This window comes from Zygosaccharomyces rouxii (genome assembly GCF_000026365.1).
Source record: "Zygosaccharomyces rouxii strain CBS732 chromosome C complete sequence".
Taxonomy (NCBI): Eukaryota; Fungi; Ascomycota; class Saccharomycetes; order Saccharomycetales; family Saccharomycetaceae; genus Zygosaccharomyces; species Zygosaccharomyces rouxii.
Genome location: NC_012992.1, coordinates 1,417,563 through 1,431,476, shown reverse-complemented (window position 1 = coordinate 1,431,476; position 13,914 = coordinate 1,417,563). Strand labels below are relative to the sequence as shown.

The window sequence follows — 13,914 nt, the reverse complement described above, 5'->3', positions numbered from 1 at the left end:
TTCCCCACCACAAATTTCAGAGAAACCGCCATGCACCAGGATTCTTCAATCCCTTGATCATTCACTTGTTCTATCTTTTAGAAACTATAAAGACTTCCACTGCTTAACTCTGCGCAAGCTGACAATCAGTACAGTCTTTCACTATTCCTATTCCTTTCGAACAGTTAAAGTCTTTGATCTTTCGATGCGCTTAAAATACTCGGAAGATCAAAATAAGACAAACGTCAGCCTTGGCCCTTTAATAAATACTCCCAAAACATCAACAACAGGTCATCAAGACGACATCATCATGTCACGCGTGGCTCAGTTGGATTCACAAGAGCTTTCCAATGAAGTGTATCGCTTGATATGGGAAGACTTCCAATCCCATCTCCAACCAAATAACCATAAGGAAGAACTCAAGCTCCTGATACACTCGCTTGTATTCTATTTTGCGAGTAGCTATTCAACAAGATCGGCATCAACAACAACATACGCATCAGTATTATCTGGCGTTAACTTCAAGTGCAAGAAAAGGACACTCTATTTGGTCACAATTTTGGCAAACTACCTGCACTCCAAGGTCTCACATAGGGTTTTCAATTCAACCAGTAAGCTCGCACTACGGCTGTATACCCTTGTTGCACACATCTACATCAACATGGATCTACTCAACTCAATTGATTTTCTACTATCGGCATCCTCGAACAGATCCACTTTTCTGTCACCCTTGCATAGATTACTAGGAGTATCATCTACGGCGGACACTGAACATCCCAAAGATTTCTACCAAAATACTGTTTACGCAGGAATAGAATTCCAAAACAGGCAGTTACTGTGGAATGCAATATTAGAATTGTTCAATATGACACTTTTAAACAACGCTCGATGGTTCATGAACAAGCCCAAATCAATCCAAAATAAAGAAATAAACAAAAATAGTGTACACTGTCCCCATTGTGGTGAATTTCCGGTGAACCCATATCAAATGACATGTTGCAATGGCGTATTCTGTTACATCTGTGCGGTTACTGCTCTGGAGTGGTCACACTGCTGCCAATGTGACAAAACCAAAAATTTAAGTGCCAAACCATTTTACTAATGCACAATCAGCACCGGTGCTGGTTAGACCAAGTAGACTCACAATCGAAAGCTCCTCGTAAAAGAGGGAACTAGCAATATATTCATATAAATATAATCAGACTGAATAATCAGGTGACCTTAACTCTTCATGTTCAAGTGGTCCATTACGTACCTTCGACTAAAACCATTCGGAAAAATCTATATGTCAAAAAGCTTCAACATACACTAATCTGTCCTTCAAGGCTTCAATACAATAACACACCCGCAAAATTATGCTATGCGTCTCGCTACCATTGCTATAAGATACTGTTCCTCAACGTCTAAAACAAGGCTGCTCTCGACGAAAACCCTCCCGTCTTCCTATTTCAATCACATATCAAAAATAATATCTGAAAACAAGCCGCTAACCGAACAAGATAAACCTATCTTTAAAGATTATTGGGAACATGCCTCTAACCAGTTTCCTAACTCCACGACAATACTACAAGATACAGAGCTACAGAATTTCAACCGATTTATCAAAAACAATAAGAAAAATTCATCCACCATACGAGGTTTTTACAGAAGAGAGATACTTCTCAACAAAGAAAACCTCCCACTTCTACAATCCATTGCTAGTAACCTAGAAGATCCACTAGCTTTCTGCATAAAGGACTCCCTCTCTACGAAAGACGTTGCAATAGCCGCAGATCTGTTCATATTGTACTATCGATTGTATCCCAATGAACCTCTAAACCATGACTTAGCATCGGATATAATCTCAGCCATGTCATTTCAAAACCCAAGGCACGACCAGCTGCATTTAACGAAATTTCTACTATTGATCAGATTATTCAAGAAACATAACGAGCAACTTCAATTAACCACTGGCCAAGCTTCTAACATATCTAACAAAGCGCTATCCATGAAGGGTTCGCCTGCTCTGACAAAACACATTCTCATGGAAGTGATGTACAATTCCAATAACTCGAATATGACCTCCAGGAGTGAATCGATCACTACGGCTTATCATATAATTGAAACCGACTTCAAATCAAGAAATGCTGCTGGTGTATTTTTCGCCTGGAAGAAAATAGAAAACCGTTACGAAAGCTTAGCAGATCATGATCCAAGAATCTTATATATGGTTCTCAAGATCTGCATGAACAATAAAATCTACAAACATGTTTGCAAAGACATAATATCCCGGTTGCCACCAGAGTACTACAGTAACAATTCCTTGATTTTGCCCACAATTATAACATACATCGTTAGAGCTGGAAATTTACAACAGGCGCAAGAACTTATGGATAATGTCAACAATAATATCCTACCAGAAAATGTCCGGAACGTTTTTCAGACGAGATCGTGCCTATCGTCCTTGTTGAAGATGCATCTCAAATTCAATGACTCCCAAGGTGTTGATCGTGTACTAAAACAGATTCATGAAGTTTTCGGTGAGCACTCCCAAGAGGATTTCCAGGCAATAGTGGCGCATATTTTAAAGAACAAGACATTAGACAACATTGTCAAAGCGGTAAATTTGGTGTCCAAAATACCTGAAACGAAAGCGCTCCTTGCATATGGAACCATTATCAATACAATAGTGGACTGGCAAATCGCATCCAATGGGCGATTCGATAAAAAATCTACGCATATCATCAATGATCTCCTTACCAAGGCGCACCAAGTAGATCCAAAGCAAAAAAGCACTTTATGGTCCATCTTAGCATCATTATACATCAAACGATTAGTACATTACAAGAATTTTAAAAAATCATACGACTCGGAAAGGGAGACTCTAAACCTTGATTTGGCCAAACTAATATTCCTCAAAAGTTGTTCCAATTCTGGACAAACCTGTACGATTAACCCCTTTGTCCATTCCTCTCCTCAAAATATTGTTCTCAAAATCACCAACAAAAATAAGATTATACTGTTGAGAAATATTGCATTAGGCGCCATCAAAGGATGCAGAAAGGACATCTTCCTGTGGTGTTGCACTGAACTGTTCCACGGTGGGGTACCGATAAAGGAACTGATATTAGATTGGCATGCAATGTTTGACCACAGATTTCGTTCGATTGAATCACTTGAAGATATTAAACTGAAAGATAAACTATCAATTGCCGATTTTCCATTAATAAAAAATGCATTAAAACAATGAATGTGTATATAGTATAGTATAGCGTTGCACAAAATGGCATGTATCATGTGCTATGGAGTATGGCGACCATTATTTAGGTGGAGGTAGCGACAGCTGTTGCTTCGGTTGTGGTAAAGCCTTCTGAAATTCTCTAACAGTAATTTTGCATTCAACTTCCTCGCATAACGCTTTCTTCTTGTTTTCTGGCACTCTTTGGAAAAATTGTAAGCCTGAGCTTCTCTCTAATGCATTCACAGGGACCTCAAAATCAGTCAACTTCGTCTCGTTAGGAATAGGTGCATTAGGAAGCACAAAAGCCGCCACGGAAATGTTATCAGAATTTGGGCTTTTAACAGGTTTCTCACCAACAATCAATTTGAAGAAATGAGTAGGAACTGATATACTAGGTGGGTTACCGATCACCTCATATGTAACTCTAGATTTGCCATCTACAGGATCCTTCTTTGGCAAATAAAGTGGTCCAGTGACAATTCTAACGCTATTATATTGGCCCGCCAATTGTCTACAGAAGTATTCCAAATGAGCCCAGTAATCACGGTTAAATCCATCACCAACTTGTGGACACATGTTAGTCAAATAAAAAGTATCGTCCATGGCCTTTTGAGAGAATTTAGCATTAGCGGCTGGTGCCTGATGACCACGATCGTAACCTGACCTAAAATAGTCTCTCAGTCTTCCCCTGAACATTTCAGGGATAGCCTCATCTTCTTTAAACACTGAATTCTTTCTATCAGCATTTTTGCCAGCTAAAGACTCGGGTGTAATATGTTCGACGACCCAATATGGATTTCTTGTCTGTCTATTGAAGCATGAGACGAATTCATCTCTATTCTCCAGATCATGCACAGGTCCCGGGAAACCATATTGAAAAAAAGCGGCAGGATTTAAATTACTACCAATAGCTGTCAGTTTACCGTTTGGTGCACCAGATCCACCAACAACTGGAGGAGGTGCAGCTACACTAGTATTACTCGATGAGCTTGATTTACCCCAGAAATAAGTTGCAATACCGGATCCAATACCTGCACCGGCTAAACCGGAATAAAGGAATCTTGCACTCATTCTATAAATTTCGAGGCAAGGCTTTAGAAAACGATTATCTTGATCTAGATCTCGCTATGTCTTTTATAAGATATGTCTATGTTCGATGAACTTATTTTATACAAAAATTTTTCCAACTCCGAAATAACTCCAAATATCAATCAATTGAAATCTCTTAATTCAAATGGAATGCTGCCGCCTGAACTTCTTTCGATACTCTGATATTCTGAAGACTGCTCCACAATCATTTCGATTCTTTGCTTCTGGTCTTGGTTCAATTTACTGTTTATGGTTGATTTAAAAGCGCTAAGGTCAAGCTGAATAATCGAAACGATTTTATCACCAGCAGCTTCGCGAACCTCTGGGCATGTACTGCAGGATGATAAGATAAGCAGCAGAACTAATGTGATGACAGATACTGCACTTTCCGGTTTCTCTTCCATAACTTTTTTGGCTAAAAGTCCCAAGATCTCAAGCACTAATTTATGCACAGTAGCTGATTTTTCATCTTTCAAAGACGATGACAGTCTCTTAATGGCCTTATTCAAGACATATCTGCAATTGTCATGTTTTTGACTTAGATTAATTACCGTCTTAAATCCCTGTACGGCAATTGCCTGTGTCTCCTGCCTCTTTATCCCATCTACTAACAGGTCGCTGAATTCTTCTAACGTTTTCTCGTCAAATCCCTTGTAACCATTGCTTAAAAGAATTAGAATGGTAGCCAACTGGTTTTGCTTGTTTGCGTTTGTTCCCATGACACCCTTAATCGATCCATAGAAGACATCAAGCATACCAACATGCTCACCGTCACCAATTAGACCCTTGGTCAGAGATTTCAAAAGGGGAAGAATGGTCCCTACTACAGAATCTGCAACTTTCGATTGATAGATTCTGCCCATAATAAAGAGCAGACATGCATAAAGATCAACTTTGAATAAATCGTCAAATTGGCTAACATTCGATTCAAATACACCGAATGCCAGTTTCAGAACCGACAAATCTGAATCAGTGATATCTATTTTATCAGAGGATTCAGTCTCATCGCTTGTTGCCTTTATGAAAGGTAAAATTGTTCCAACTGGTATGAGAAGTAGCCTCAGCAGCTCATATAACTTATCAATACCTTCCAAAAATGATCCATGTGATTTGTTCTGTTTTGTATACCCCACAACTAGATCGTTGATAATATGAATTAATAGGACTCTTTCACTGTTATCACCCATAATCATCAAACGATCTAAAATACCCACAAACTCACTGTGAATGTCGTCCTCAAATAAATTATTGATGGGCAAACTGTTCTTCAATATGTTGTGCAAGGCTGGTAATACTTTCATCTTTGTGCTATGATCGTCTATGTTCTTAACCGTTGTTTCCATGCATTGTGCAAACAAAATAAACATAAAACTCTCTAGTTCCTCAGCATTCAGGCATTTGCAAATGTATTTTTGATCAGACTCCATTAAAGACCCTAGTGCCACAACAAAATTCAACCATACCGGTTTGTATAATTCCAACTTAGTATTTTGGGACTCTATCAAGGACTCTCGGGGGTCGTTCTTGAGCTCCTCCTCTGTTTTGACACCCTCATATTTTACCATAACGTATTCACGTAGTGAGATGATCCATAGTGGAACTACTACATCCAAATATCCCTTCACAAATACAAATAAATCGTCATTTTTTGTCGACAGAGAGCTGTATACCAGCCAAGCCCATGCGTTCAAAATGGCAAGTTCAACCTTTCTCCTTGCTCTTTGGGTAATAATTGTAGTCTCACCGACTTTGATGTCAGAGGACTTGTCATTGAAATTACCTAGAAGGGTCACTAGTAATTGTGATATTCTGCTCATTCTCTCCAGAGGTGCGATATTCGAACCCAAGAATTCGGCGGCAACATTAATTGCAGATGCCACGTTATCAGGTGAACTACCTTCACTGAAAGCCGGCATTAGAGCGCTAGTAATTTGAGCCTCTTGTTGTTCGATCATTAGATTGTCCTCCATCTTGTTCATTCTCGTATATTGTTTTAATAAAATATTCAAAATTTTGAGCCCCATACTTTTCATCAATACAACCCTTGTAGTAGATGCTTGGAATGATATTCTTATTAAGGAAGGGGCCTGTTTACCAACAATATGGGATAACTTCTGATCAAGTTGTATTTCCTCGCAGAGATACAGAATTAGACGAAGAATTGCAATCTTAGCAAGCCAACATATACTTTCAGAGCCCTCGGATACAATCCCTTTCGCAGATTTTTCCGATGACTTGGCGATGGACTCCTCCTCTTCACCTCTTATTTGCTTTTCTTCCGGCTTCTTTATCCCTTTATCTTCGAGTATCTTATTGACTCTTTGGAAAACACCTCCGAATAACTTACCTCTTGTCATATTAAACATCACACATAGCTTTTCGAACCAATGAGCATCATTTTTGTAACTCTGTTCCAACCATGCAAAAAAGTAATCAATTACATGGGGAGAATTTGGATATAGAGTGAGATATCTCCAACTTTGAATATCCAGGTTTTTCACGAACATATCGCCTTTTTGCAAACGAAGCAATTGGGTAAATAGTCTAAAGTTGTCAAAAGTAGCTTTCCTACTAGTAGTAAACGGGATCACGTCTTCAGTTCCCGTAAAGTGTGAATTAAAATAAGATCCACCAAATCCTGTTATAAAAGATCCTCCAATCATGTTCATAGCTAGTCCAATGAACACCTCATCACATAAGATCCCAGAATGTTTGAATGTAGCAATATTTTCATAGATAGCTAACCCTAATGATTCACTCGCGACATCATTTGTGGTGATGCAGCCGAAGGTAACATTTCTGAAGGCTTCTTTAGCAGCTTTATCAAGATCAGGAATACTAGGACCCACGGTTTCTGTCAAAGTACAAAAAATTTGACCTAACATGATATGTGAATCAAATTCCTTGCTGTGATTATAACGGATAATGGATGATCCATATGTACCAAAATTAGGATCCATTGCGATATCTTCCAGTGTGCGAAGCAATTCAGAAGCTAACGATATATCCATTGATTGATGCTTTTTCAGAATAACATGCAACGCCTTCAAAGACCAAGCATGCACAACGGGGTGAGGATCTTTCAATAATGTGAAAATGACATCGAAGAGGGAGTGGAATTTTGCCGTTTGAGAGTTATATTTGAAGATTGCTGATAGTGACAATGCATGTAAAACTCTCAAATATGGGTCGTTCTGGTCAACGACATTTTTAATAATAATATTACTTTGTTCTAGAACATACTCTGGAAGGGCCTTGCCAGCTGTACCTCTACTTACAGCAGCGGTTATCAATCCAATGCATTCTGCTTTTAGGTAAGTTAGAAACGGATCATCAGAAAAATCTATCTTTTTTACTGATTCCAACAAAAGCTGACCCACACTGATATCCAGCGACAATTCTTTATCTTGAATGATTTTCAAAGCTCCATGAATGGCAACAGCAGAATTTGTCGCTATAGCTACGCTCCTTAAAGGTGTAGTTAATTTTGAAAACATTGACAGGTTTAAACTCTCTATCACAGAATACTGGATTTTTGCATTCAAATATGGGAAGACTAAGGAAAATATTTCCATTGAAGAATCTATTAGTGACGTAGTGATTCTAGGTCCGTATCTATCTCTCCCAGAATACCCTCTAGAACCATACAGCATGATCAGATAATCCAGGCACAGAATTGGCAAAATAGGTTTTGTGATTTCATCTTCAAAAGGTTGGTACCAACAGTACTTCCTCGAGAAAGTATTCTGACCAACTTCAAATTGTGGCATTTTTGGGGACTTGATAGTTAGCTCACTAACGGCAGAAGATGATATTTTACTTGATAGACCGAAGGCAAAACCATCATTTTGGCAAAGTAAAGTATTTACAGAGGGATGCATAACATCTTCCTTACCGTCATCTTTTGATGGTTTCTTAGTTCCCGCCTTCTTAATTGCATCCAATCCTGGAGAAACAGATTCACCGTAAAGATTGGGATCTGAGAAATTTTTCACAATAAGAATCAACAGGGAACTATTGAAATCTTTTTTAATAAATTCGTTTATCCTCAAATAGACTTGTAACAACCTATACTCATTAATCAATAATGCTTTATCTATGCTATTCGATTTAACAGTCACAGAATGGTTATAATTGGAACATTTGGTTAATAAATATGACACTTGTTTGGCAATATCTTTCTGAATGGTTACATTACCCAAGTAAGTCAGAAGGCATACTAAGGAATGGTTCCTAATCTCGAGATTCTTGTAAAGTTCGTCTTGATCATGGTGTGTAAAAGTATGAGTAAGTAATACTTTCCAGAATAAGAACAATTGAGAAGATTGCATTGATAGATACTGCTCGTCCTTGTAATTTACTAATCCAATAAGTAAAATCCAACAAATCAAACCCTTGTAGTACATGGAGGAATTAGTGGAAGTTGTATGATTTTTGATAAAAGAGGTGGCGAAGATAGTAATTCTCATGATAAGTTCGTAAGACACGTAATCCTTATCGGCACACTCAATTAGACTAGCTATTACCAGAGAGCGCCCATGGTTAACGGAAAAAGGGAAGTTTTCTTCCAATTCAAAATCGTTAGATAATTCTGTTAGTTGAGATTCGATGGTTTCACTTAAATATTCTCGGAAACTCATCAAAAAGGTTTTCAAAATCTCAACAGAGTGAATTCTAACGATAAATACGTCACAAGTGCTCAACTCTATTAATTTATGCTTTATTTGTTGGACGATATGTTGCTCATTACCAAAAGATGATGAAAGAGCACAAAGTAAACGACGTACCAATTCCAGTTGAGTCAAAGTCAACCATTGATTTCCTAGTGTCCCATTTATGGCGAATCGAGAATTTTCACGAGTTTTCGAGTTGCCATTTTCCTGTTCTTCAATACATCCCATTATTCGGAAAAGAATTTGGCTCTTGGACGAATCCCATATCCTCGGTAAGAGAATGTCATGCATATGCTCAAAATATCTGAGATATCTGGATGAAGTCTCCATACTTATGTTCTGAGCATCTGGACGGTCAAAGATAGCGCTACTCAACGATCTTATAATTTCCAAGTAATTGGTACCACCAAAGAAATTGCTATCGGCGGCTGAACACAATCCAATAAAATGTATGATGGATTCAAAACATCCGGCCTGCAGTTCTCGTTGTGTGCTTTGACTAAAGATTTCTGCATATATTTCCCATACCTCAGGTAATGTAACCAACTTTTTTATATTGAAAAAATGAAACAAGACTTCTGCTATCGATCTAGCGGTATAAGTCCTTGTATGATCATTGGCCAATCCGAACATACCCCATTCCCTTTCACTAAATTTGGCACACAATGTGGTCTTCAGATTATTACCGTGATCCTTAATGAATTGATCTTGTTTCAAATAATTTGACCAAATTTCAATAATACTCGAGAGAAAGTCTACTGGATAATCTTCTTGATCAACTTGAATACTTTCAATAATAACCTTGGATAGTTTGGCGAATTTCCCATAGAAAGTGTTACTAGAGGGCATATTTTTCGTATTCTTCAAAATGGCGGCATGCAATTGCAATATCGAAGTCATATAAGTAGCATGGATATATTTGGTCTTCTCTAACATCTTCTTTATATTTTTGAAAATGCTTCCTGATACTAATGGTCCTAATGCAGATATTCTATTACCAAAACTCTCAAAAAATTGAGTTAAAACAGTACATGCTAAATCTTTAACTGGTGAAAAAACGTAGGTCTTTTTAGGATTGGATTTTTTCTTCTTTTTATCCTTATCATTTGCATCTTGTTCCATTTCAAATTTAATAGGTTCTTCTGCTAGTACATTTGCCAGTAATTCAGATGCATCGTAGATTTTACCTGGGTGTGTATTTTCTAGGCGTGTCAAACAAAAAGTGTACAACTGGGCCACTCTGATGAAGACGTAGTGCGAATCGACAGTTTTTTCCTCCTCTACATTAGCCAGATATCGTACGAGTTGTTCTAAATTGTCATTGACTTCAAACAATCTCTTTGTATACTCATCTTTCTCTTCATAATTCTGTCCCTTGTAAAGATTGTCGAAATTGTTGCTAACCCATGAGAGAAGATCATGTCTTTTCTTCTCAGAAATTGAAATGATTTCCACCAGGCTAGAACCGAGCATTCATAAATAATTAAATGATAATGTTCAAAAGATTGGTCTCTTCCAATATTACTTGATCTCTAGACCTTGTTACTTCAATGTTTAATGAACTTTGTTCGATCCCCAATAACACTACGCGAGAGCGTCTAAAGGCTCTAGTAAAAATCATAGCACACGGATAATGACATGAGCACGTAGATCTTCAAGGGTGTCGTATTTGAACAACTCTTATTCTGTCGTCTTGCCACTTAATGCGTGTTTCACTACGTTGGGCGATGTTCTCTGCCGGGAATAAATTGTAATTCAAAATGAATTTTGAAAAAGAAATGCGCAAGCCCGGAATCGAACCAGGGGCTCATCGATGGCAACGATGAATTTTACCACTAAACCACTTGCGCTGTTTAATATTGATGTTCTTCTTTGTAAGATTCTTAGTTATGTTTAATCGTTTTTGAGCAAAATTAATTGTATATCAAGGATTATCAAAAGAACAACCTTTTCTCTAGAAACCATGCCATTGCCTACCATAACCTTTAATCTTCAAAACTTCTTAGCGACCATTTTGAGTTTTTGCTCGACATACATCCAATTTATGTCTTGTTCTATATCAATTGCTTTTGGGTGAAAATCCCCACATAAAATCTAATTACACGTTAAAGGAGTACACCTACTTAATAATTTCAAAGAATACTTATATGAAAAATCATGTTTCCAATTCTTCTAATACAGGATTTCCGAAGCCTATATCACCTAAATCCATATCTCCTGGTAAGAAATCTTTTAACAACCTATCCAAATATTCATCACTTTCCATATTGAAAAATTTCAAATCTTCAGGCGTAACATCAGGTTCTCTTGGAGTCACTGCTGCAAGTGCTTGCATTGAAAGTTCAGTCATCTTATGATTAAATTCTTTGAAGATTGAATTCAAAACATTAAAGGATCTTTCACCAGCCTGTGTGCTATTTTTTAAACACATTAGAATATCAACACCTAATTCACAATCCTTTTGCACATCCAAACCATTGTTTTTAGCCAATGAAATGTCCAACAAATGTTGGTAAAACATGAGACAAGTAACACTGTAAAAAATTGTATGCACAGAAAACCAGTATCCACTACTCAGAAGATTGTTTTCAATCATCTCATGAGCTAAATGAATCACTTGATGGGAAACTTCGATACAATTCCACGCAATCGAGATTTGGAATGAATAACGTGGAGCTTGATCAGGCTCAACCGCAATGTAATGGACAAATGGTTTACACATCAAAATTCTTGCCAAAAGATAATCCATGTATAACAGTTTACAAGGCTTCATGTAGTAATCCCGTTCAGTATCATCTAAAAATTCATAGCCTGGTTTCAACTGTAATGGTAGTTGCAATAACCATTGATCCAAATCGTTTTGCAGAGATAAAATGTTATTATGGGTGCCTTCATCCCATTTTAGTACTGGGTACAACGTATCGTGAATTCTCGAAAGTATTAACATCAATTTTGTATGCTCATTGTTCATACCGGTACTACTGAGCTTACCCCAAGGCTGATCTATACATCCTTGATTCGTAATATTTTCATCATCTAAATCCTTTGGTAGTTCCATATTAACAGTTTTTTGAGAAATCGACTGCGGTAACCCCATAATACAATTCATATAGATATCAACTTTGTAAACCGTCCAAAATAATCTTTTCTTGGATTCATCTTCAATTGGTGTAGGCCCCATTAGTGAACTCTTTCTATGCAAACCCTCAGCTATAGCCGCACGTAATGCAATCCCCATATACGAATAACATCTTTTTAGATTACCTGAACACTGTAAAAACATCGTCAACATGAACATGGTTTGAATCGAATACACATCCGTAATATTGGTAACATCCAACATGGATTTTGCCGCCAGAAAATAACTTTCACCTTCATCTTGATAAAATTCCCTTGTACTAACATCATCTTCTTGTAAGTCCTCCTTGGCGAAGAGTGCCCCCACTGCTAAAATCGCATAAATCAATGGCCTAGCCTTTGATTGTTCCTCAGTAAAGTGTTGGCGTTGGTCCTCTTGATATTCGTAAAAAGAATCCAATATTCTAACAATTGAAGGCCTGTGGTAAAATCTAAACAAAACGCAGGCCCTACTCCACGATTCCCACAGCAGTTTCAAAGCAACATCTCTTGGTGGCAGTGGTGCCAGTTCTTCCGATTCCCCAGCAGCTAATACAGTTCCTGTCGTTAGCCTTCTTCTATCCGAATATATACATTCGTTCTCGGAATTCTTACAAAGTTTACAGGGCTGCTGGCCATCACATTTCTTCTTCTTCAGCCTGCAGTTATCACACGCATGAGAAACTCTTAGTCTCTTAGGCCTTAATTTTTTCGTTGAATTATCCATGGAAAGAACTAAAACTTTAGGATTCATCTTCTTATAAGGGTTTGAGAGGTATTTTTGCTTATGCTTATAGTTGTACTTCTGATTCTGTTTCTTGTGGGCTTTCAACTACCCTGGTCTCCTTTCCCTTATTCTTTTTGATAAGAGTAGTAGGACCGGACTCGTATTGAAAAGATTCGTACCAACTGTATTTCCTACGACTAGCTTACACTCAAAGGAACTAGGCACGGGTTCTCACTTACCTTTGTTATATTATAATGTACATTATCTGAACATTATCTGAACATCTCCATTTTTTCACTACAGGGAAACTGAGCAATGTTAAAAATTGAATCTAACTGCGTTTGAGGAAATTCTCAGCAAGCCCTAAAGGGAAAAACCCTTCTAAGCGGAGAAGGAAAGTAAAGAAGGAAAGAACAATGGAAAAATGCCAAGAGTAACAGGGTCCTAACTGAGGACCGAATGGCTTATAGTTAAAATAAGATAAATCCAAAACCTTTGTGTTCCCGACCGAAGTCCGAAGGGCTTTTGAATTTGCAGTCAGCTAAGACGACAACCCCACGCCATTGTAATTACAATTGTCATTGCAAACAGAACCAATTAGAGCAGTCTCATCTTTGTTTGATCTGTTCACATTCTGTCAGGCCTTCTTATTTCTGTTCCGGGAGATTCTGAAGTCTGATTCTTAGTCTAGTTTTTCATCTCCCTTTGTCCATCTCATTACATGTGGTACCGATTGTAGCATCAGTTAGTACTACTGGAATTGGCGGCAGCATTAATAGTTCTTGCAAAGAAAATGGAATATTATGCAAGGGAGGACCAGAGAGAGATCTCTATTGATCGGCTAGACCAATAACAACAGCAGTAGTAATGATAAGAGTCAAATTCAATTCAGTTAATATTCCAATGCAGTAGTATGGATTGTCAATGGTATCTTCCTTACTATTACGGTTCTCCTTAGCTTGTGCTGGTGAATCTGGCAGTACTGTACCAAATGGGAGCATGTGTATATGTATGCTAGAGCCATCATGATAGCCATGCTGACGGGGACGGGCCTCCAGTTACTTAGTGAGCCTGACGTTTACATAGCTCTTTCAGCAAGTTGCAAACTT

The 13,914-nt window shown here is 37.9% G+C and overlaps 5 protein-coding genes and 1 non-coding gene across 6 annotated transcripts; 2 read left to right on the top strand and 4 right to left on the bottom strand.

The window, feature by feature from the left end:
• Positions 1-184: 184 nt before the first annotated feature.
• On the top strand, positions 185-1,081 carry PEX2 (ubiquitin-protein ligase peroxin 2; the record flags this gene model as incomplete). The annotated part of the gene is made up of 1 exon (XM_002496382.1): positions 185-1,081. One exon carries the CDS (start codon positions 185-187, stop codon positions 1,079-1,081), a length of 897 nt encoding a protein of 298 aa, XP_002496427.1.
• A 258-nt stretch (positions 1,082-1,339) lies between these two features.
• On the top strand, positions 1,340-3,208 carry CBP1 (Cbp1p; the record flags this gene model as incomplete). The annotated part of the gene is made up of 1 exon (XM_002496381.1): positions 1,340-3,208. The coding sequence occupies one exon, from the start codon at positions 1,340-1,342 to the stop codon at positions 3,206-3,208; it is 1,869 nt and encodes a 622-aa protein (XP_002496426.1).
• Positions 3,209-3,277: 69 nt separating this feature from the next.
• NUC1 (ribonuclease) lies at positions 3,278-4,270 on the bottom strand (the record flags this gene model as incomplete). Its single annotated transcript, XM_002496380.1, has 1 exon — positions 3,278-4,270. One exon carries the CDS (start codon positions 4,268-4,270, stop codon positions 3,278-3,280), a length of 993 nt encoding a protein of 330 aa, XP_002496425.1.
• Positions 4,271-4,410: 140 nt separating this feature from the next.
• LAA1 (AP-1 complex accessory protein LAA1) lies at positions 4,411-10,434 on the bottom strand (the record flags this gene model as incomplete). The annotated part of the gene is made up of 1 exon (XM_002496379.1): positions 4,411-10,434. The coding sequence occupies one exon, from the start codon at positions 10,432-10,434 to the stop codon at positions 4,411-4,413; it is 6,024 nt and encodes a 2,007-aa protein (XP_002496424.1).
• A 306-nt stretch (positions 10,435-10,740) lies between these two features.
• On the bottom strand, positions 10,741-10,811 carry ZYRO0C18172r. The gene has a single exon. It is a non-coding gene; the product is annotated as a tRNA-Gly (tRNA).
• Positions 10,812-11,116: 305 nt separating this feature from the next.
• Positions 11,117-12,832, bottom strand: ZYRO0C18150g (uncharacterized protein; the record flags this gene model as incomplete). Its single annotated transcript, XM_002496378.1, has 1 exon — positions 11,117-12,832. One exon carries the CDS (start codon positions 12,830-12,832, stop codon positions 11,117-11,119), a length of 1,716 nt encoding a protein of 571 aa, XP_002496423.1.
• Between the last annotated feature and the right edge of the window lie 1,082 nt (positions 12,833-13,914).